The 24,149-nt window shown below is 39.6% G+C and overlaps 1 protein-coding gene across 1 annotated transcript in view; it reads right to left on the bottom strand.

Moving 5' to 3' along the window:
- The window catches only part of RASGRF2 (Ras protein specific guanine nucleotide releasing factor 2), a 229,871-nt gene that overhangs the window by 136,199 nt on the left and 69,523 nt on the right, over positions 1–24,149 (bottom strand). The window contains exons 3-5 of the mRNA XM_019796394.2: positions 9,618–9,765; positions 7,261–7,350; positions 3,193–3,446 (exon numbers count right to left, since the gene is read on the bottom strand). Of these exons, the coding sequence (XP_019651953.1) occupies positions 3,193–3,446; positions 7,261–7,350; positions 9,618–9,765 (492 nt within the window). The remainder of the gene's footprint in view (positions 1–3,192; positions 3,447–7,260; positions 7,351–9,617; positions 9,766–24,149) is intronic.

Here is a 24,149-nt window from a genome sequence, read left to right as displayed (position 1 = left end):
TTGTTCTATCAATAGGTGGGTGTAATCTGTTGTGTTCCATGGAGGTGGTGAGTTTAGGGTCTTCCTACATCACCATCTTGGAGCAGAACTTCCCAGCTACTCTTTTAACGCCTTGAGTTCTGAGCTCCAAGCTCCCAGCTCGTTGGCAGTCCTTTCTCCAACACTACTCCTGTCATAATTCTGGGCAACTCTAATATGCACAAAAAAAACATCAGTTCCATATCCTGGCCTCTAGAGGCTTTGAACTCCTCTCCTCTGGGGATCTTACCCTCCACTGACCTCAGTCAACACTCCCCTGATTATACTTTAGACCTTGTCATTGTCAGTAACTGCATCCCTTCCCTACCTCAGTTTCAAGCAAACTATTCTCTGACCACCTCCTTATCTTTCAATTTACTTCCTTTAGAATTCTGACTCCAAAAATCCTTTCAATCACCAGGACCTTAATCCATGATCCTGTCATCTTATCACTGACCACCGCCCCCTCACACCATCATTTCCCTCTCCACACAGTTTACATTCCCTGGCTCATTGTTATAATCTTTTCCTTGCCTATACCTCTTCATTTCTGATTTCATCATATTAGTCTCACACAACAGCAAAAAAGCCAAGCATCCATCTACTCTGCACTTGCACCCATGCAGCTGAAAGTGGTTAAAGAAAAAAACACAACCATCCTGACTAGTCTCCCTGCAAAGTAATGCCCACCAGCCTAATAGAGTAATAATATAGGCTCTTGCAGCTGCCTAGCAATTATACTATATTATTTTATACCTTTCCTCTCTTACCTAACCCCAACACTTTCCTTCTATCAGCACTGTCACCACATGTCCTTGCTTCCTAATGACATACATGTCAAGGTACTATTTTTTTCCTCTCTATGCTTCCAACTCGACGTGAACATCATGTTCTTATCCACTTTTGTCAATGCAAGCTTATTGCTCCAGCAATTTACCCCTCTCTCCTACATCATTTTCCCCTTATTATCAGTGTAATTTTTATTGCATCTTAAAACACACACACTTTTTTATACTTTTAAATTTACCTCCAGGTAGCATCTTCTTTATTGGTTCCTCTCTATAGCAACACTGAGTTTTCGATACCAACTCTCTCTTACTATCCTTCCCCCATTCTCTCCTAAGTCCCCTTCAATGAGGCTTTGCCCCTCGTCAAAGTTACCAATAAGCTCTGTGTTAAACCCATGCTCAGGTCTCAGTTATCATTTTATTTGACCTTTTTGACATAGCTCATTCTCTCTTGCTTTGGTTTCCAGGACAACCTATTCTACCGGTTTTCATCCTACAACCCTAACTGATCCTCTTCACTCTCTTCTGTGGGTTCCTCTTCATCTTCTTAATCTCTAAATGTTGGAATATCCCAGGGCTCAGTCCTTGTTCCTCTTCTCTCATTCATCTGTGCTTACTCCCTTGGTAATCTCAGGTAGACCAACAGCTTTAAATACAATTCATATGCTATTGAACCCCCAAATTTATATCTCCAGCCCAAACTCCTTCCCTGAACTCCACACTAATATCCAATTCCTGTTCCACCGATTTCTCCATCTGGATGGCTAATAGCATCTCATGCTTGAGGAGTCTGAGACTAAAATTCTTTATCTTTCCCCCTAAACCTGTTTATACCTCAATGTTCTCCATTTAGTGAGTAGTTACTCTATTCTTCTGTTGTTCAACCCAAAAGCTTTGGACTTTCCTTCAAAACCCCACATCTAACTCATCAGGAAATTGCATTGGCTCTATTTAAAAATATACCCACTTTATCACTACCTCCATTACAATCATCTTTTGCCTATATTATTGCAATAGCCACCTGCTACAATCATCTCTCATCTGGTTTATTGAAATCGCCACCAAACTGATTTTCCTGTGCTCTATTCTCAACAGAGAAACCAGAGTGAGATTTTAAAACATAAGTTACATGATGATACTCCTCTCCTCAAAATGCTACCAGTATCTGCCCATCTTATTTACAGCAAAAGCAAACATCCTTACAGTGTCCGACCGTTACCTCTTTTCATCCATGTGGACCTTAGACAGTTCCTCAAACAAGCAAGCCAGGTCTGCCCCAGCCTCAGGCCCTTTGCACATGCTGTCTCCTCTGTCTGTGTAGCTCTTCTCCCAGATAGCCAAAAGGCTTGCTTCCCTATCAACTTCAAGTCTTTATTCAAATATCAACTTATCTTTGAGGCCTTTCCAAAGGCTGGCTAGAGAAAAACTATGGCACATCCCATAATGTAAAACAATGTAGTGATTTTTTAAAAAATAGAATGCTCTTTAGATGTCAATATGGGAAGATGTCTAGAACATACTGTCAAGTGAAAAAGGCAAGTACATATTAAAGTTCACTGTCTTTTGTGTAAGAAGGGGGAAAATAACACTATATTCATATTTGATTGGATCTACATCAAGAAATACTAGAGATATAAGAAACTAATGAAAATGGTTAAAGACAGAAAGTGGGGGAAATGGGGTGGACAGAGACAGAGTAAGAATTATTTGATGTTTTTGTGTTGTTTTGAATTTTGAGCAATGTAAATGTATTATGTATTCAAAAATAAATAAATTATTAAATTTTACATAAAACACACCCTTTCTCCCCTTTTCCTCTCCCCCTCTTGATTTTTTCCACAACACTCATCACCATATAATATACTACATATTTCACTTATTCACTATTCATTGTCTCTCTTCCCACATTAAAATTTAAGTTCCATGAAGGCAAGGATTTCTTCTTTGCTCACTGAGGAATCCTCAGCAGGAAGGACATTATAAATATTTTTTGAGCAAATGAATTTGCTACAGATTCTCAGGCCCTCTGTTAGTTATTGTTCTTTCTAAAGTACGTCTGTAAAAATTACATGTAAAGACCCATTATTCACTCCATTTCCTTCAGTTTATGAAGGAGATTATCTTTCCCAACACACACGCCCACACAATGACAAGAAAACATATGTCAAATAGAGAAAAAAAACAGAAAACTAGATGCCATGATTCAGATAAAGACATGTATATTTGGACAAATAGCATAACACAAATGACAGCGTTCTTATTTTCAATATCATACACTCGTAAAGGTGAATTTATGATACCTATTCTTTAAAGAGTAACGTGAAAATTCTTTTAGGAAATAGAAATGCATTTTTCACATGACTCTTTGATTTATGCCAAGACAAACCTGTTGAGAAAAATGCTGCTGACATCATCATGGCTGATGGGAGGCTTCTTGGAGCTGGCCGCCATTCTCAGGGGCCGGAGGAAGCCATTGACCAGGATGTAGAGCTGGTGAACATACTCTGACTCGGCTTCAACCATGGTGAACACAATCTGGTTTCTCTTCCTCATACTTTCAGCATGAGGAGAACAAATGTAATCCTGCACAATAGTCTTCCATTTCCTTCTACACAACCATCCTCTCATGAAGCTCTGAACCTACAGTACGACAACAGAAAGGTCTCAGGGAGCTGTGACTGTCTTTGGTAAGCCTACCGGTAAGGATTCGCATCCTGTGCCATATAAAACACTGCTTTTTCATTAATGCTTTAATGGTCCCATCACTAAAATAAATAATTTATTGTTATTTATATAATAGGCTTTATTATTATTTACATAATCAGGCTTTTCCAGATAGCAGAAAAAAAGAGGATTTAAAAATAATATTTTTCTCAGCTTCACAAGTTCTTCCATATCTTAAGCTCTTTAGGACCGCCCGTATGGACACCAGAATAGGATAATATTATATATTTAGTTATTAACTTTTTAACAAAGGAATAACTTGAAGGTTTACTCTTTAACAATATAAAAGCAGGTATTAAGATTTTTTTAATGGTGGTAAAAAAGCACATAACTTAAAATTTACCATCCTAACCATTTTTAAGTGTATAGTTCAGTAGTGTTAAGTATTTCACATTGTTGTACAACAGATCTCCAGACCTTCTTCATCTTGCAAAACTGACACTCTATACCTATTGTAAAACAACTCCCCACTACTCCCTTCCCTCAGCCCCTGGCACCCACCGTTCTACTTTCTGTTTCTGTTAATTTAACCACTTTAGATAGCTCTTAGAAGTGGAATCACACAGTACCTATCTTTTTGTGACTGGTTAATTTCACTTAATGTAATGTCCTCAAAGTCCATCCATGCTGTACATGTGCCAGGATTTCCTCCCCGTTTAAGGCTGAATAATATTCCACTATATGTACATTTTGTTTATCCATTCATCTGCTGATAGACATGGGAGTTGCTTCCACCTCTTGGCTATTGTGAATAGTTCTTCAGTGATCATGGGAGTGCAAATATCGCTTCAAGATCCTGTGCTCAATTCTTTCATATATATGCCCAGAAATGGGAATGCTGCATCATGTGGTAGTTCTATTTTTAATTTTTTGAGGAACAACCATACTGCTTTCCATAGCAGTTGAACCACTTCACAATCCCACCACAAGTGCACAAAGGTTCCAATTTCTCAACATCCTCATCAACACTTATGTTCTGGTTTTTGATGGTGGTCATGCTAATGGATGTGAGATGACATTGCCCTGTGGTTTTGATTTGTATTTCTCTGATGTTTAGTGATATTGAGCAGCTTTTCATATGCATAGGAATTCTCCATAGATCATGTGTATATGATTTCATCTTTGCAGAAATGTCTATTCAAGTCCTTTGCCCATTTTTAAATCAGTTTATTTGATTTGTTGTTATTGAGGGGTTTTTTCTAATAAGCTTAGAAAATAAGTGTTAGATGTCAGCTCATCTGACCCCTTCCATTTATACACAAGTAAACTAAATTTCATGGTAAGTCACACAGTAAAGATTCAATCAGACTTGGCATTCTTTTACCTGCTTGGCGTTAAGTGCAAGGATTCTCTCTCAGCCACATGGAGAAAACACATGCTAATGATTTGCAATGGAGATTATTTTGTGAAAAGAAACGTGAAATATAAGTAAAAATCAATTCTGTAGAAAACATGATAGCCTCTCAAATTGATCTGAATTTGATTTGAAAAATAACAAACAACCCTGAGAAAGTGCACTGGCCTGTGCGTTTTAGCCAACAAGTATTTATTGAACACCTTTCAAGTGTCTAGGTAAATGCTGGGTGCTAACCAGACATACCTGAACCCAAGGGTTCTGCACTAACCTTCTGGGTAACTCTGAACTCTGGTCTTCCATTTTCTAACCTATAAAATAATGGATCAAAACAATCTGAAGTCCTTTCTAAATATAAAAAAATTATATGACATTTATTAGGGTGTGTGATATCTAAGTGGCAGATTCAGCAACAAAGCAGGTTGCAAATCCACATATAATTGAAAGCATTAAATCGCTACTAAATTTCCTTTTATTTTTTAAACAATTTTCTAAAGATTTTATTTTTATTTATTTGAGAGAGAGAGAGGGAGAGCACGGAGGGAGAGTGAGGGGAAGAGGCAGACTCCCCGCTGAGCGGAGAGCCCACCATGTAACTTGAGACCAGGACCCTGGGATCATGACCTGAGCCAAAGGCAGCTGCTTAACCAGTTGAGCCACCCAGGAGCACTCCAAATTTCCTTTTAGTATCATTGCTATCTGTTCAACACATTCTTACACACATTATTTTTTTCCCTACTATTGCACCCATATGGTCTAAATTATCATGTGTTTAAACATCTACTCTTCTTTTGCAATGTTTAAAATTCTGTCATTCACCTACCAATGTTGTCATCAAACTGTCAATTTTCACGCAGGCATTCATACAGTTGCCATGCTTCAAACAATAAAAATTAACCACATTTTAATAGAATTATGTGGGAGAAGTTAGATGCCCATTATTTGGAGAACTCTTATTGGAAGTTTCTGTGTAATATGATAAATTTCAATTTTTGGTTCCCTGAAGATAAAAAATTATGTTGACATTTGGCAAGATCAGAATAGAGAAACTAATTCATTTGAAACACCCCCTTCCACGCAGACATTAGGTTGATTGGGATATAAAGGACAATAGAACTGATTTCAAAACCTACTTAACAAGTTCAAAAATAATTTTTTAATTGCTTCTATTGAGAAATAGGAAGGCAGAAAATGTAAAAAGCATTTTTCGTTATTCTTCCGTTTAACAGAAGTATTTTCAAAAATCAACTTAATCGAAATTTGTGTTACATAAAATCTTTCCATTACTTAGTCAGGTATTGCCTGCTGAGCAAACGCTGGTTTACTTACTTACTAAAAGACCTGTTTCTACAAAAAACAAAAAACAAAACAAAACAAAAAGCCCTGGAAATTGTATTTTACTGATATCTGTGTTTGCAGACAACTGCATACTAAGAAAAGAAAGGCAATAGCATTAATCTTTTATCGCAATAACATAAACCAAACTCAATTTTAAAAATTTTAAATTCTAAGAATGGAATGGTGTTATTTCACTTTTTATTCCTTAAAAACTGAAAACATTGCAATTTAGTTCCAAGAAACATTTCTACTTCAAACACTGAGCAATATTTAAAGTTTTGTTACAATTAAAGGGGAATAATTATTTAGCAAGGAAAGCAGGAATAAGGAGAAAATTAAGATGAAATAAAGATCTGAAGATGTGTATCTAAAGATTAAGTTCTTTAACTGCGAAGCTTTTCACGTAATGTTAACAAAGCCGAGTAGGTGATTTACGAGAGAATTAAGATCATGGAACTCAAAGCCTAGATGACATACATCAAACACAGGAGAACAAAGTGAGTATCAGTGTCTGGTTAATTGCAAAAGTTGTACAGTAATACAGGACAGTGAGGCAGAAAGATAGGCTGATTATGTGGAGGTTAAACAAGAAAGGAACAACGATAATAAAACAGAAATCTGAGCAGATGTATTTAGTCAATCTTCTCACATGTTCACAAAAATCCTTTCTAAATAAGCACTGAAATCTAAATCTAAAGGAAATATTTTTAAATGTCATTTAAAAAATACTCCCCTAAGATATGAAAGCAGCACAAATTCAGGAGGTTCAACAGCACTTACTCAACCCGACTTGAGAACACTATTGTCTTAATGTCTGGTTTTGGCATCCTTCCCACAGAGTCCAAAAGGGGATTCCCAGAACTGGAAAAAAATCTCAAGCTGAAACTTCTCCGGAGTAGCCACACTCGGATCACTCCGAAGGGCAAGTCTGAAAGCCATCAGAACAGATACACCAAGGTCGCTCTCAGCTCAGGGACACTACGGGACAGACAACTGATCACCACACTTCCCCAAAGCCAGAAACCCCAAAGATCCTACCTTTTTAATCTTCTTGATGTCTGGATCCTCATCTTCTTGGTTGCTTTGGTAAGGCCGCATTCGTTCCTTGGTTTTATTAAGAGCGATAATCTAGAACACAGAATTGGTCCATTTCATGTTTTGCGAAATACCAGCTTATGGCCATTAACTCATAGGAAGTTGCACCTACAAGGTGGTTTAAGAGATCCTCAGGAAACTCGTTTTTTATCCATCCTTTCTTCCTTTGATGCTAAGGCAGGGGAAGCATGACCTTCACCACAAGCTTGTTATGTTGCTAACAAAAGTGCTTATAAGAAGTGACTGTGCAAAGCATGAACTGGGATTGGGTTAGGAGAAATGTCAGCCCAAAACTCGGCCCAGTGACTAGGCCAAGGCCTTCACAGGAGCTGAGTGGCATGCCGCCATCTTGCCTGATGCCTGCAATGCCCTGTGGTCACCAAATGCAATGACATTCAAGCCAAAGCTCTTGCTTCCCATAATCAGCCTGCAGCCTTCCAGGTACACATAGTACAGCAGATTCACACAATTCCTTGGGGAAATGGTAACTGCAAAAGGAACTTCAGAGCCTTGGGATTGATCCAAGCCAACCAAGAAAAGGTGAGGAGGTAAAAAGGACTGAAACAACCTGGGATCTCTTTATATCTCCAGCTCAGTTATGTGGCCTGTGAGGGGCAATTCAAGACCACATGGCCACCCCAATCCACTTAGGAATAAAATTCATTAGACTACCACTCAGTTGCAGGCTCTTATAAAGGTAGGAACGTACACAGATTTACTACCAGCAGACATTTAAAAAGTAAGAGTCATAACTGATTCCGCTGACCTGTCTTTACATGTTGTCACCAATACTAAATACACATTTCTGCCATTTTCTGGCAGACATGTGGGAAAATAAAAGGAGTGAGAAATAAATTATTGTTCCTGCCAACTGACCACACAAGACATACCTGCTTCTGACGGTTTGGGGCTGCAATCTATATTCAGACTAAAATAGAACATAGTGAAGACAGATAAGCGTGCACAAATAAAGACTGGGCAACATTGCTTGGTGCTGAGTTTCTCTTGTGGAGTAAATGCCAGGCTCTTTCACTTAGCCGACAAGCATCTGCTCTAGCTTACTGTGCAAAGAAAGAACACAATAATTTTGTTTTCAATTACAGTGCCTGATATAGTCTTTTAAAACGCAGGTTTCTTAAGTTTTCTGTTGTTGCTTGCACTGTATCAGATTTCAGGGTTGAACTGGGAAGTTAACAACACTAATGATAGGGTGAGCGTGCTTCGCAACTTATCACCGGAGAAGCAATCGGATCCAGGTGGAATCAGCTTATCCCCTTGCTCTGTGAGCTGGAGGTGATGCACACAGGCAGCAGGAGGTAAAAATCCCTCACAAGATTCAGAGTATGTGTTAGAGGAAGGTGTGAGGAACAAAGAGGAAAACATTATCCAATAACTGTAAAAGTGACAATAAAGCTACCAAGACTGAGGACCCTGAATCGTTCTGTCAATGGGATACGATTAGTAGTAGGTTTCATTCTGTTCTATTCTTCTTTTTTGAAGTTAAGAAAATGCTAATGCACCCCCAGTCAGAAAGGGGGAAATCTTGTTTCCTACATTCTTTCTCGGTTCTTCAGTTATCGACCACTTCCCGCGAGGGAAGTGAGCAAGGAAAGGTACCCTCGGGTTTCTGTTTATAGACAGTGGCACTTGTGAGCATGGGAGGACCCAGGCCCACCGCCACGGCTGCAGATACCATGACCATCTTCTGTTCTTACTTGGCACAATCTCACAATCTGGGGGTGCAGGGCCTCAGAAGTTCACCTTCAGGGCGGGTGGAGGTGGAGGGAGGTAGGAATTCCAAATTCAGGAAAAAGTATACCCTGGAAAATGTCTTATATTTTAACTCAGATGTGTTTTTCAAACTTCTAGAGGGGAGAAGGCTGCTTAGATACAGAAGCAGTAAAGTCTTCCGGACTTCATGTCTGTTCCTTCCTTAGTTGCCATTTGGGATTCTAACTGAGTCTACGACAGATTCACAGTTACCGTTACTACGATTGTCAGTCTACAGACAATTACATATTACAGTCGACTCTTGGTAATCTGATCAAATGAAGGACATCAGGAGCACAAAACAATTAAAAAGCAGCATATTACTCTGGTATTTTGCTGTAGCATATTTACTCAATCCTAACATAGACTAGATACCTTTCTAGCATAGATCTGTAGTCTGACCGTGTACATGTTGACGGCAAAGGAACTAAGTTTGGGATTAAAATCTTGCCCTGGTAGGCCTTCTGTAATTATGAGGTGATGACAATAAGTGTGAAACAATGGGGAAGAATCTATCAACTGGGAAGTACCTCTGATTTAAGTCTTTCGATTTCTGTATCTTGATCTTCAAGTTGATGCCGGAGCTGGTTAGCTGCAATTTTTTCTGTCTCTACGATCTGAACTAGATGAATGTACTTCTGCATTAACACTTCCCTCTCAATCAAAATGTCTGCATAACTTAAGAGAAAATTACACAGTTAGTCAATGAGATACTGTTCTGCAATTTCATATAGAACAGCATACATTATATTTTAAAAAGAAACCATAAATGTAGTCTGTTGGCTAACTCTACTTTATGTAAATATTAACTTTTGGCTGACATTTGGTATCACTTAACTATACAGAATTCGAATCATCATTTTACATATCCTTTGCTAAGCTATGAGTTCATTTAACTATATAGAATTTGGATCACTACCATTTTATATATCCTTTACTAAGAGCTCATTTAATGAATGGCTGCCACCCACAATTTTACCCCATAAGTCAGAAAAGAGCAAAGGAAATTTATTGTTTATAAAGAAAAAGATGCATCTCCTTTAACAAAAACTGAAGTCTTTGAATTGATGGTCACACCTGGTTTCCAGGGATGATATTCAAAAATATTTCACTGGATAAGTCACTAGCCAATCAGAACAGACCAGCTACCAAGTGGAATGAATGCAGCGCCCATCAGAACAGGCACTGGCTTGAAAGAGCTATCATGCCTATTCCAGTGACCACCAGCCCTGCTTGGCTCTCTTTAGGATCATGGGATCGATACCTCTTTCAAAAATCAACAGAAGCAAAGATTTCATTCTTAAAATAAGTGTAGATTCTTGGGCCCTAACATCACCAGCCCCACCTGTATTCATCCTTTTGGTCAAATGTGGTAAAGACAAAACTCTCTCTTAGATTTTTATTGACTATGTAATTCTGTAGCACCTGGCATTTTACCTCTAGATCTTCTTGCACCCTTTGAGGTAGTAAATGTATGTTCCTCCATTTACATAACTTTCCCAAATGGTCTGATAATAGTAATAATTAATAATTACTATTTATTAAGTGCTTGGATGTACCACACATATTCTCATTTCATCCTCTCAGCAACCCCAGGAGACAGGCTTTATCAACCCAATTGTACACAGAAAGATTTTAATCTTCACAGAGGTCACACAGCTAGTAGGTGGCAAGGCTGGGATCAAATCAATTTATGCTTGACCCTAAGCTTATGGTTTTTTTTTTTAAAGATTTTATTTATTTATTTGACAGAGATAGAGACAGCCAACGAGAGAGGGAACACAAGCAGGGGGAGTGGGAGAGGAAGAAGCAGGCTCATAGCGGAGGAGCCTGATGTGGGGCTCGATCCCATAACGCCAGGATCATGCCCTGAGCCGAAGGCAGACGCCTAAGCTTATGTTCTTAACCACAAGCTAAACTGTCTCTCTAATAAGATATAGCACACTGGATATAAACAAGAATGTTGCAGCAGACACGTCTGGAGATATCTGCCCAATCTTGCACTCACTTACCTCTTACCTCTTCTTTGAGAACTTGGGCCATAGCAGCCATGTTTATACCACAAAATCTGTCCTGTTGACTACATTTCACTGGTCTAAAGAGAAATAACTAGCCCAAGCTAAACCAATTTGTCTTTCTCTTTGGAATATGGCATTCTGCCTCGTATCTATTTGCTTGAACTGGTATGACTTAAGCTTAGAAACTCTGTGTTACCAGAGTTGGGCAGCCTTATTTGACCATACCTATGTGAAACAAAGTGAGTCTGCTGAGAAACAAAGTGAGCAAATATTCAAGAAAGCAGAGATAAGAGAGACAGAAAGGTAATGACTATCTGGGTTTCTATCAACTTTCTAGCTTCTGGTTCCACACCCTTATGATATCTAAATATAATTTTTACTCTTGGGTTCAGTGAAATATTACAATTTCTGTCTAATAAATTCTCTGTAACCTAAACTAGTTTGAAATAGGTTTGTGTTACCTAGAACTAAAAGAGTCTTAAAACAATTCTAAAATCACAACTTTATTTCAATTATCTCAACATTCTCAGCACTTACATCATGTGTGCTATTAGTATTAGAAAAAAGCATAGTGTCAGCAATATTTTAAAGTCACTTGTTCTAAGAAATAACCCTAAGAAAGTAAAGAGGAAAGGCTGTGTAAGTGGGAGAAGGGTAAAAAAAGAAAAAAGGAGCAGAGTCTTCATACAGATATGCTTTTAGGAACTTTAAAAGGAAGAAATAATAGCACATGAGAAAAGTAGTTATTATAATAAAAATTCTACCCTTTCTCATCAATTTTATTAGAAATATGCTAAATTTATTACAAATATATTAAATCAGTGTTAGGTAGCAAAACAGTATTTTTTTCCCTCTTATATAAAGAAAAAGTCCAGTCCAGACGGTGCAGCTGAGTTCATGCAGACTCATTACCAACATCTGTCTCCCTTCACTTCCAAGCCCCCACTGAAGTGCTAGGAAAATTATTTTCTGTTTAAAGAATGAAACCATAACAGCATTATAAAACAGGAAAATATGCCATCAACAGATCAGAAGTTGTAAGAAATTCCATGAAGAGAAAAACCAAGTAGAATCAGAGTGGTGGGAAATTCAGAGTAGAGGAAACTACACAAGGAGACACCTTGCATAAGTACAGTTCCCACCAAGGTGGCCAGAGCTCTAAACTTGGAATCAACAAATTCAAAGACATGGAGTAGGTAAGGGGGTGATCATTAGGGTCTTTCATTAAACAGGTGTCTTTACAACATCTGCAAGTTAGGCTTCTCCTCTTCCCAATTCCCAAAGTAAAGAAATAAAAGGCACAACTTGTAGTAGTGACATGCCCTCAAGTCACAGCCCACGATCTGCTCTCTGTAGAAAAGGGACCTAATGAGAAAGCTAGACACAGAGAAGACTCCTAATGAGGAAGCTAGACTCAGAGAGAACAAAGCTTGAATTACACCAGATCTCCACTGTTGACACAAGAGAGAATCAAGAAAGGATCAGCACCAGGAGGAACTAGGAATGAAATACATGCATTGTTTTTCTATTGTAAACAAATGACCACAACCTTCCTGGTTCAAAACAACACATATTTATTATCTTGTAGTATTTGTGGATCAGGGGTCCAGGCTGTTTAGCTGGGTGCTCAGCTCAGAGTCTCACAAGTCAACCATTATGGTATCAGTCAAGGTGCATTCTCATCTGGAGGCTTGACTGGGGAAGAACCCATCTCCAAGTATTTCAAATTGTTGGAAAATTCATTTTCTTGTAGGTATAGAACTCATGCAGCTTGCTTCCTCAAGGCCATCAGGAAAGTATCTCTGACCCCCCAGGAGAACCCCAGTTCCCTCCTTGAGGGGTTCCAACTGATTAAGTCAAGCCCACCAGGAAAACCTTCCTTTTAAATAACTCAAAAGGAACTGATTTAGGATGATAATTACATTTGCAAAATCCCTTTTCCTTTGTCATATAATGTAAGCTACAAGGGAGTGACTATCTAAGCATGTTTGTCATATAATAATGGCTAGTAGCAAGTCACAAGTTCCACCCATGCATACAAAGGGTATGGAATTACACAGGGGGAATTTCAGCCAGCCTCCCTGCTGTCTGCCCACATATCTGAAAAGGAAGCCTATATAAGTGACACAGACACAGAGTAAACCCAGGCCAGCTACCAGTAGTAACCCACAAAGTCCTTCCCTTAGAAACAAACATCGCTAGAGACTTGAAAAAACCAACCCCAAAAAGAAAGACTTCTGCAGTAGGTAGCATCTAAGATAGCCCTTCGTGATCCCTTCCTTCTGGCATTCATGTCCTTATGTAACCCCTTCCTCCTAAGTGTGAGCTGGTTTTAGGGACTCGCTTCCAAGGAACAGAATATGGCAAAAGTGATGGAATGGCACCTCCAAGATCAGTTTTCAAGGAGACTCTGGCTTCTCTCTTGCTTGCCTTCTCTTGCTGTCTTGCTGGTTTGTTCTGAGGAAGTCAGCGCCATGTTGTGAGCTGCTGTATGGAGAGGTCCACACAGACAGACACTGAGAGAGGCCTTGGGCCAACAGCCGATGAGGAACTGAGGCTTCAGTGCAACAACTGATAAGGAAGTGAATCTAACTAACAATCACGTGAGTGAACTTGGAAGCAGTTCCTTCCTCTTTTGAGCCTTCAGATGAGACCCAAGACCTGGCTCACACCTTGATTGTTGCCTTGTGAGAGACCTTCAGGCAGAGGCACCCAGTTAAATCATGCTTGGATTCCTGACCCACAGACATTGTAGGAGGACAGTAAGTTGTTCACTGTTTTAAGCACTGTGGGGTAAATTGTTACACACCAAGACATAATAAATACAGTCCCAAACGAAGGAACAGGAAAGATACCAAAGAAACAAGGCTAATTTAAACAACAGAGATTTATTATCTGCAGAGAGATAGGGAAGGATACTAAAGTCACAAGGCAAAAAAGAGGCTGCTATAGAAAAGAAGTACTCAGATAACAAGAAGAGTTCTTGGAAACAATGATTATTAAAATTTTACAGGTTGGTGAATGTGCTCACTGATAAAGCTGACATGGCTGAAACTAAGGAAGGTGGCTGGAGACATAAAGAACATGGAACAACAAAAGCAGCAACAAAACACAAGGAGAATGGGGCACCTGTATGACACAATCGGTTCAGCGTCCAACTCCTGGTTTTGGCTCAGGTCATGATCTCAGGGTCATGAGATTGAGCCCGGCACTGGGCTCCACATTCAGCATGGAATCTGCTTAAGACTCTCTCTTTCTCTCCTCCTACCCTTCGAGCCCTGCTTATGCACACACTCTTTCTAAAATAAATAATTAAATCTTTTTTAAAAACCACAAAGAGAGTGGAACTATGGAAGAAAGATTGAGTGACATTGAGGATAGAGCCAAGGGATCGAATATTTACCTTATGGGAGTTCCAGAAGGGGAAAAAACAGACACCCTCCCTTAACTGAACATGGCACAGTTCAAATAGAAAGGATAATCCAAATGCCAGACAGGATAAATGAAAACATTTCCTACCCTGATAAACCCTGGTAAAATATCAGAGCTCTAAGGATAAGGAAAAATTATAGAAGCTTCCAAAGAGAAATCACAGTTTAGCTAAAGAAAGCAGGAATCAAGATAACATACTTCTCATCAGTAACCTGGGATGCTACATGACAGTAAAGAACTGAAGAAAAAGTATTTTGAACCTAAATTCCTACACCCAGGCCAACATCAACCAACCAAGTGCCAGTTCAAGACAGAAACAGTTTACTAACTATCACATTTACTATAGGAGAAAAATTATGAGGAGGTTTTGCAAGCAAACAAAACAGAAACAAAGACAAAAGTTAGCATAGAACTCAAGAATACAAGCCAGATGAAGTAACGGGAGCCAGAAATTAAAAGTCAATGTATGCAAGATTCTCCTTCAAAGAGCAAGTATTCAACTGCATATGATTATACTTTGTTCTCTGTGGAACCAAACACCAGTCTTGATACTTTGGTACATATTTCTAAAACCATGGCTTTTTATTTGGGTTCTTTATTGGTTTTTTACTTTCAGGATCAACAGAGGCTTAATTAAATTAAGGAATGGAAGGTAAGTGTTTAAAAGTTTATAAACAGAGAAGAAATAATAATGAAAGGAATAAAACCTCAGGGTTAGTGGAGAGAACAATAAAGACACATTAAAGTCTGAATTTACTTAGCTTTCATAGCAGACATTCAATACACACTGCTCAAAGTTGATAAATAGAGTTACATTATTTTAAGACATAAACTCAACCAATTCAAAAGCCAAGAATATGTAAGTAACAAAAAAAGAGAGGACAAAGGGAGAATAGGTAAGAGGTATTGTAAAGGTTTGAAATTCTTCATCTTTATAGCAAGGAGCCAATAAAAGGGCCTAAAATCATAAGGTCAAGAAGTTAAGGACATCATAGAATATGATAAATGAACAACTTTTAAAGAGAGGGGAAAGGACCTACTTAATCAAAGAAGTAAAAATTGTTTATCAAATTTGGTCAAGAGTTTTAGGAACAATAATACTCCACACTGGCAAAGACAGGACAAAATGGGTACTCTGTACCTGAGTGAGACCTTGTAGGAGACAGAATCACAGTAACTATAGCAACAGGTTAAAAAACTCATATCCTTTGTTATAGTCGTTTCAATTATAATAATCTAACCCAAGGAAAATAAACAGAGACTTGCACAAAGACTTGTAAAACAGTAAGATGTTCATTCATTAAAACCAATAGAAGAAAACAGAAACAATCTAAATATAGATGCATATAGTGTGGAAGTGGTGAAACGAGTAATAGTTACCTCCACACAATGGAATGATAAAAGCCACTTGAAGTCATATTTTTTAAAAAATAGTAAACATACGGGAACACACTCAAGACCACTAATAAACCAACAAAAAAGAACAACCCCAGGAGATTAAAGTAAATATAATTTGTTGGAGAAATTATAGGTGATTTTCAATTACTTCTTTCTTGCTTTTCTGTATTTTCCAGCTTCTCTATACTATTAAGTGGCCAAAAGAAAATACGCAAATCCTAATGGCAGTTATTTACTCTGTGAGGTGGGCTTACACAACATTTATTACTTTCTGTATGTGTTCCTCTGACTCCAAATTCACTCTTTCATTCACGATTATTGAATGTTCTCATGTACCCAGAAACTGTTTAAAGCACTGGATACAGGAGTAAACAAAAAAGGAAAACAAACAAACCAACAAAACTGTGCGCTCACGGAGTTTACACCATAGTAATGTAAGGGAGCAAGAGACAATGAAATGAAATTTTAAAATATATAGTACATTACCCTGGTGATTAGTACCTTAAAGGAAAAGCAGGGTGGCAGGGTAGGAAGGAGTAGGATAGGAAGTGGGGGACACGGAGGTTACAGTTTTAACCAGGGTGTGAGGGAGGGTCTCCCTGAGAAGACGGTACTGGGGTCATGACCTGAAGCTATGAGCCATGTGGTTAGCTGGTTGGAAGGGTATTCCAGGTAGAGGGAACAGCCTGAGCAAAAGCCCTATGGTGGAAGCAAGCCTGGGCTGCCTGAGAAAAGGCAGAGTGGTCGGCTTAGTGGGGGGGGGGGGTAAGTAGGAGGCAGAAGAGGGAACAGGATTCTAAAGCATGTAGGGCCCTGCACACCAACAGAAAGTCTCAGGTTTTCACCATGAATGAGATCCAGAGCCTTGATCAGAGGCATGACAAGATCGGACATTTTAGCAGGATCACACTGACGACTGTAATGGGAAAAGACAGAGGTGGGTGCTGGAGCGCCAGGGGAGAGGAAGGGAGACCAGCTGGAGGCCCCACAATAATCTAGGCAAAGATGTTAAAGATCAGGTCGACACCTGGCATGGGGCGTGGCACAAACTAGTCATTCAAACAAAAGTCCTTGTCAAATGAAAAAAGGTCAACTAAGATTATTTACTTTGCATGCTTTATTCTTCTTCACATAGTAATTTTCATTTCTCATAATTTTCACATCATTTGATTAATTTAAATGGTTCTCCCTAGTTTACTACTCTTACCGAGATACCTTCTCAACTTTTCATCACAAAGCTTTCTTCATTGATCCCGTTAGCAAATGGCTGGTGACAAATCAACTGGAAATGCTTCCATTTGATGAAAGAACTTTCGGAGCATTGGTATTTCTATGTTACTATATTTCCAATATATGTTCTATCTGATTAAATTACCCAGTTGCTCAAGTTTAGGAATTTCTGCCTATGTATTATTTCTTTTTATTTTTAATTTTTTTGTTGTTGTTATTCAGTTTAACTTCCACCAGGGGAAAAATAGTCTCTTCGTTGCCAAGTGAAATAATAAAATGAAGCCATATAAATCAACACAATGAAAGGCAAACTCATGTGTCCAGTACCAACAGATGGCAAGTTTGAGGAATGTGTGTGTGTGTATATATATATATATATATATGTAAAATACTCATGTGTAATATTTATAATCAAAACCAAGACACCACTATTCCATATGGGAGAAAAGGAAACAGTCCAGTGGAATCCCAAAGAGTCCAGAGAAGTACAGTATAAAATCATAGGCATTAATTATTTTTACAGAAGAGTAAAAATTATATTAGCTTCACAAGAAATGGTTAGATGGGCCAGGACCTCATCCCAGTTACTTTGATTGAAGACATGTTTGCTATTAGACAGACAGACAGACAGATAGGTAGATAAGTATAATGCGCCAGACAGACAGATATAAAATGCTAAATCGATAGGCTAGTGAGAACTGTAACAAAACCCAAAATGAAAACTCCTATCACAGGTGACTGAAGAAAGACTCCCAGTAGCTCCAGGATTATACTCAGTTTTATTGAGAAAACTCTCTGGGATCCGTGTTGCTCATATCAGGGGCACCAAGGCATCTTTGGGACCTGGGAGAACCCGTCCTGGACGGCAGCAGCGCAGCTCCCATCCAAACAGTATTTCAGCGCTGGCGGCAGCCACCTCATCTGGGCAAGACCCTGCCTCCCCAGCTTTACTCGCGGCCGCTTCAGTATCACCATCATCCGCTTTTTCTGGCTCTCAAATTCTCTTACATCTTTAGCTCTGCTTCACTGGCTAATCAATATTTGTTAGGTGTCATGTTAGGGTGAGGTTCTAACCTAGATCACACCCTCTAATCCCTTCTCTCTTTACTGGTAGACTCTCTTCTCCTAAGCTTGTCCCCTTTACAATGAATGAGAACTCAAACATCGCTGTTAGAAGAGATCAAAAAAAGGAATAAAATTTAAAGACTAAAACTCTCTGTTTTAAATACTGCTTCTTTCCATTTCACAGTTAGTAGTTCATTACTTTAACGTCTGACTAACTTTGGGGCATGTGGGAAGTTGTCAATAATCCTTTCCAAAACACAATACAAAAAACAAGCAAAATATTGTTATAAGGTAATATAACAGAAAGTCAATAATGGTAAAATAATCACTGGGAGGCAGATAACTTTTAACGAACACTTACATCCAAAAGCAAATATACTTTACAGTACTATATTACAAAACTAAAGAAAATGTTTTATATCATAATTGTATTGATGATTCCTTCCTATCACTGACACTTTTCTTTCTTTACAAATATGCATAAATAGTATTGGCAAAATTCTCTTTCTGATCACAAAAAAATTCTTCAGTGAGAATATATATCTAACTATGTTCATTAAACCCAAATAGATTAAAAGGGTTTATAAGTTCCCATATTCGATTTCTACTACAAGGACTCTAAATAAAACAGCAATGGAAACAGGTGTTGGTGAGGATGTGGAGAAATTAGAACCCTGATAAACTGCTAGTGGAAATACAAAATGGTGCAACCACTATGGAAAATTAGTTTGATGCATCCTCAGAAAATTAAACATAGAGTTAACATATGACTCAATAATGCAACTCCTAGATAACACCCAAGAGATTTTAAAACATATGTCCACAAAAATGTGTACACAAATATTCATAGCAGCATTGTTAATAACAGCAAAAAGTGTAAACAATCCAAATGTTCATCAACAGATGAATGGATAAACAAAAGGTGGTATACTCATACAATGGAATAGTATTCTGCCATAAAAAGGAACAGAGGACTGATTATGCTACAGCATGGATGAACTCTATCTGTTAACATTGTGGTAAGTAAAAGAAGCTAGACACAAAAGGTTGTGTGATTCCATTTATATGAAATGTCCAAAATGGTGGCACCTGGGCAACTCAGTTGGTTAAGCGTCTGCCTTCAGCTCAGGTCATGGTCCCAGGATCCTAGGATTGAGTCCCACATCAGGTTCCTTGCTCAGTGGGGACCCTGCTTCTCCCTTCGTCTGCCACTCCCCCTGCCTGTGCTCTCTCTCTCTATCTCTCCCTCCCTAACAAATAAATAAAATCTTTTAAAAAAAATGAAATGTCCAAAATGGGCAAATCCATAGACATAGAAAGGAGACCAGTACTTGACTAGGGCTACAGAAAATGGGGAGTAGGGAGTGAATGCTAACAGATATTGGGTTTTTCTGCGGGTGTTGAAGATGTTCCAGAATTAGATAGTGGTGATGGTTACACAACCTGGTGAGTATACTAAAAACCATTCAATTGTATGCTTTAAAATGGTGGATTTTATGGCATGTGAATTATACCTCAATTTTTAAAATACTGTGGTTTTTTTTAAAGCAATGGAACAACCTCCCCACCAAAACCAATATTTGCACTGTGTTATAATTCAAAAATTCTTTCTGTCAACAAAAAAATGCCATATATATGAGAACAAGACAAAAAATGATGCAAGGGAATTTACAACAAATACAAGGAGATAGTATCTTTATCATACAAAGAACTCATAAACAAACTGATAAGAAAAACACCAATAGAAAAAATGAGCAATGGACATGAAATGACAATTCATACAGGAAACCTAGACGAATATTGAGAATAGCAAGAAATAGTCAATTTCACCAATAATCAAAGAAATGTTCATCACACCAAGATACGATTTTCACCCATCAATATAATACAGATATTTAAAAAATGATTCCGGCTTTTTCGTGTCCTAGTGAAGGGAGATTAAATTGGTACACACATTTCTGAAAAGCAATTTGTCACTGTGCCAGGAGCAGGAGATAAGAGGTGAGCAGTACAGATTTGCGTGGAAGGCTGGCAGAAACAGATGTAAACAAATCAATGCAATAATCTTGCAGGGACTTGAAAAGGAATAAGGGGTTACTGTGGGAGCCCAAAGAAGGGAATGGTCAGTCCTTTCTACCAGGGGAGGAAGAGGAGCAGGGAAGGTGATGCAGACAACTGAGAGCTGAGTCGCGAAGGGCGAGGCTGTTAGTCAGACTGAAGGGGCCATGCTAGCACGTTCGAATTCCTGGGTGTGGTGCTACATCCACAACCCAGGACACAGGGGAGGGGTGGCGTGAGAGCTTCACAAAGGTCAGCTCAGGAGGGGCCTGGCTGGGACTGGATCACTGAATCCCAAGTTCTGGGATATAACAAATATCAGTCAAATGGATACAATTTTTTTTCTTAAAAGCAACATGAAAAATCATCATACAGTTTTCTCTGTCCATGCATCTGGTTTAAATTTTCTCTAATAAGAAGTCAATGGAATATAATAACCAAAATAGCTAACAGGAACCCTGGAATTCTTCCAGGAGCAGATGTTCTTTTCAGAAAGGGCACTCTGGTGCCCTGTGGAGGAGGGATGAGGAGGCAAACTTTGAAGAGACACAGGTGAGGTGGCTGAGCAGTAAGCCAGGCAACCACCATGGGCATGGAGAGGAATAAAGCCCAGATGTTCTGGGGTTCAAATCTACAAGTGGCTGAATGGATGTGAGCAGTGAGGGCAGAGGGTGCAGGATGCTACTGGCTTGAGTGACTGAGTGTATGAGTACAGAAGACCATACCCTGGTATGAAGAAGGGGACATGGAGAAAAATGTGTGTTTGGCTTTGGACTTACTGAGCACTCAAGGGAAGAGGGTATATCGACAGGTCAGTAGAGAAAGATGACTGTACACAGAATAGAGGCGATTCCTCTTGCTGATTAAGCACACAGGCTCCGGGGTCAGCCTGACCTGGATTTGCACATCAGCCCTTCCACTCAGCAGGCTGGGGGCTTTCAGGAGGTCATTTCATCCTCTAAGACCCCAGACTCTGTGGGGATGATACCACCGACTTCATGGGCTGTGTGACCATTCAGTGAAAAGAGGACATGGTGCACTCAGCACGGTACCCAGCGTCGCCAAAGCACGGGGAAGGGTGACTCCAGCCACCTGGAGAAGCCTTGGCAGTGGACACCTGGTGAGGAAAGACAGGCACAAGGGCACAGAGCAGTGGCACTAATAAAAGGTGTAGAACACAAGCAGCAGTGAAAGAAGGGGAGAAGAAATGATCAAAGGAGTAGAAGGCAAATCAGGAGTGAATGATGTCGTGGAAGCAAAAGGAAAGATAATTTCAAGAGAAGATTTAGGTCTCTATATAGTGATGTTTAAAAAACAAACAAAACCAACCTCCAAATTAGTGTGAAAGTGATGTGGGAAACAAAGGCAGAAGAGAAATTATTAAATTTCTTTACTACCTACAGCCCACTGACAAGTCCTTGAAACAGGCAGAGTGACATTACTCTAGGGACTCACTGCCTTGATGTTGACCCTCTGCTAAGGGCAAAAGGCAAATTCCCCCTCCCTTCCCCCACCAGGATCCAGTAAATCTACTTTAACATATAAAAATTCTTTTGGAAACTTCTTTATCTTTACCCCCCAAGATATGTGTTGTCAATCATTCCCCAAGCATATGGCCCACCAATATATATCTGAAGGGTCTCATGACTAAGGTTTTGCTCGTAATAAATGACGTTTTACTAACAATAGCTAGCCCCCTCAAGATCCTGGAAAACTTGCTTCCAAAATTCCTTAGAGACTTAACGATACCCCTAACCCCCTCCCAACTTGAAAATATATTAAGGGGCCGCTTCTCATGACCCCAGTGCAGCTGTTTCTGCCCACAGGTCCTGCTTTAATTAAACCACCTTTTTGCATCAAAGGCGTCTCAAGAATTCCTTCCTGGCCCCTTGGCTTTGAACCTTTATGTCTTCCCTACATCAAAAGGAAGGTTGAAAATAATTTGACTAGTAAGTAGAAAGAATATGTGATTATATAATATACCTATCTATCTTATCTATCCATCTTTTCTATTTATTTATCTAATAGATATGCAAATATATAGAAAAACTAAGCACTGGATTGTTACCAGTGAATACCTTGAGGAAGTACGTGGACTTGGGGAGCGGGGGCAGGGAAGGACGAGCATATGAACAGAAACTGTTTTACTCTCTCTACTTTTCACTGTTGAGTTTTCTTTTTCCTTTTTTAGAGAGCTTGGATTTATATACTATCTGTGTTATGAAAATCTATTAAATGTAACTGGAAAGTTGGAGTTATATAAGGAAAGAAAAGCTTTGGAAAGTCACTGTTGACTCAGGTGACAACGACAACAGTTTCCCTGGGGTAGGGACAGAAACCCATCACAGAGGGCTGAAAAGGGAGCACGCACAGAGCTGTGTGCTGTGTGGGGAGGGAGAACCACCCAACCACTTCTTCAGAAAGCCTAGCTGGGCAGCAAGAGAGGGCAGCTAGAGGGGCATGCACCGCCAAGGGAGGGATTTTAATGTTTTGTTTCAAGGTGGGAGAGATTCATGAGAATCAAAGAATACAGGGAAAAAGCCCAAGAGGGGTTGGCAAACAGACGGGAAGTATAAAGAGCAAGGGAATAAATGATGGAGCAAGGGAATTGGAAGCAAGAGGCTCAGGGCAGAAACTTGCCTTGAAGCAGTGCCAGTTCTTGGGACGGTGAGAGCCCGTGGCGGTGGCGCCCCCCGCAGGCAGGCCGGAGGGAACGCGCAGCGGCCAGAGCGCCCGCGCCGTGGGAGCAGAGCGAGCTCCGCCGCCGCAGTGTAAGCAGAAGCAAAAGCACCGTGAGGAGCAGGAAGCAGAACTGACAGGTGAATAACAACGGGCTGAAAATAAGGCAATTCAAGCCCAACTTTTCCCTATAGAAAACAAGTTCTACGATCTCATCAAGTGAAATCTTTCATTGTTCGCAGACATATTATCCCTTTTTTCTCGTGTTGCGCTTTGCAGGGTCTAAGGAAGAAAGTGTTGAAGTCTCTTTCATCATGTCAAATCTGGAGGCAAAGTCCCGACAGAACTTAGTAAAAAAAAAAATACATATCAAATGAACAAAATCCACATCTTCGGCTTTAAAGTAGTGATAGTGTTACTATCACAGGAAGAATACAAAATACGGCCTCAGGATTGCTTTAGGCTCTAACATTACTGCCCATTTCTGATTTTCTAGTCCTGTCATTTCCCTGTGATACATGAAGCACTTTCAGCTTTTCTATGTAATCACTTTTCTTCTGATTTATAGGGGATTTCTCCATGCGCATTCTAGAAAGAGCTAAGAGCTGGTTTTATGGGGATGGCGTGATACACAGTGTGGCCTTTAGTGCTGGACAGAATTTATACTATATGCTTCACTCTAAATTAAGCCTCTATCCAAGTAAAAAGAATGAGGTTACAGGCACTAGGTGTTTAGTGCAGTTACTATGTTGGGGCGTGTGAGACGCCCGGTTGTGTAAATTGTGGGGGAGGGGAGAACAACAGACGGAGGAGGGCAGGTGAAGAGAATGAACTACAGGCTGCCTCAGGCACATGTGATCAAAAGGACTGCAGATAAAAACAGACCCAAGAGGCTGGAATAGGGCTTTCTTCAGTGGCCAAGAGGACAAGACTTCACTGAAAGAGTTAACTGGAAGATTAAGATTAAGTCTCTCAGTTTGTCAAATTCAGGACCCACAGGGTGAGGGAATGGGTTTTTGTCTTGGCCTTGCCAAACTACATCCGACAGGAGCTTTATGGAAAGGAAGCACACACCCAGCTCCTTTTCGCTTGCAAATGTCCTCCCCACTGAGAAGAGCCTGAGAGCCCTGGCCACCGCACCCAAGAAGAGCAGGAGAGTCAAGGTGGGGGTCTGAAGACAGT

Source organism: Ailuropoda melanoleuca, chromosome 3 (assembly GCF_002007445.2).
Source record: "Ailuropoda melanoleuca isolate Jingjing chromosome 3, ASM200744v2, whole genome shotgun sequence".
Taxonomy (NCBI): domain Eukaryota; kingdom Metazoa; phylum Chordata; class Mammalia; order Carnivora; family Ursidae; genus Ailuropoda; species Ailuropoda melanoleuca.
Note: the sequence above shows the minus strand (reverse complement) of the source record. Positions and strands in the feature narration are given on the sequence as shown.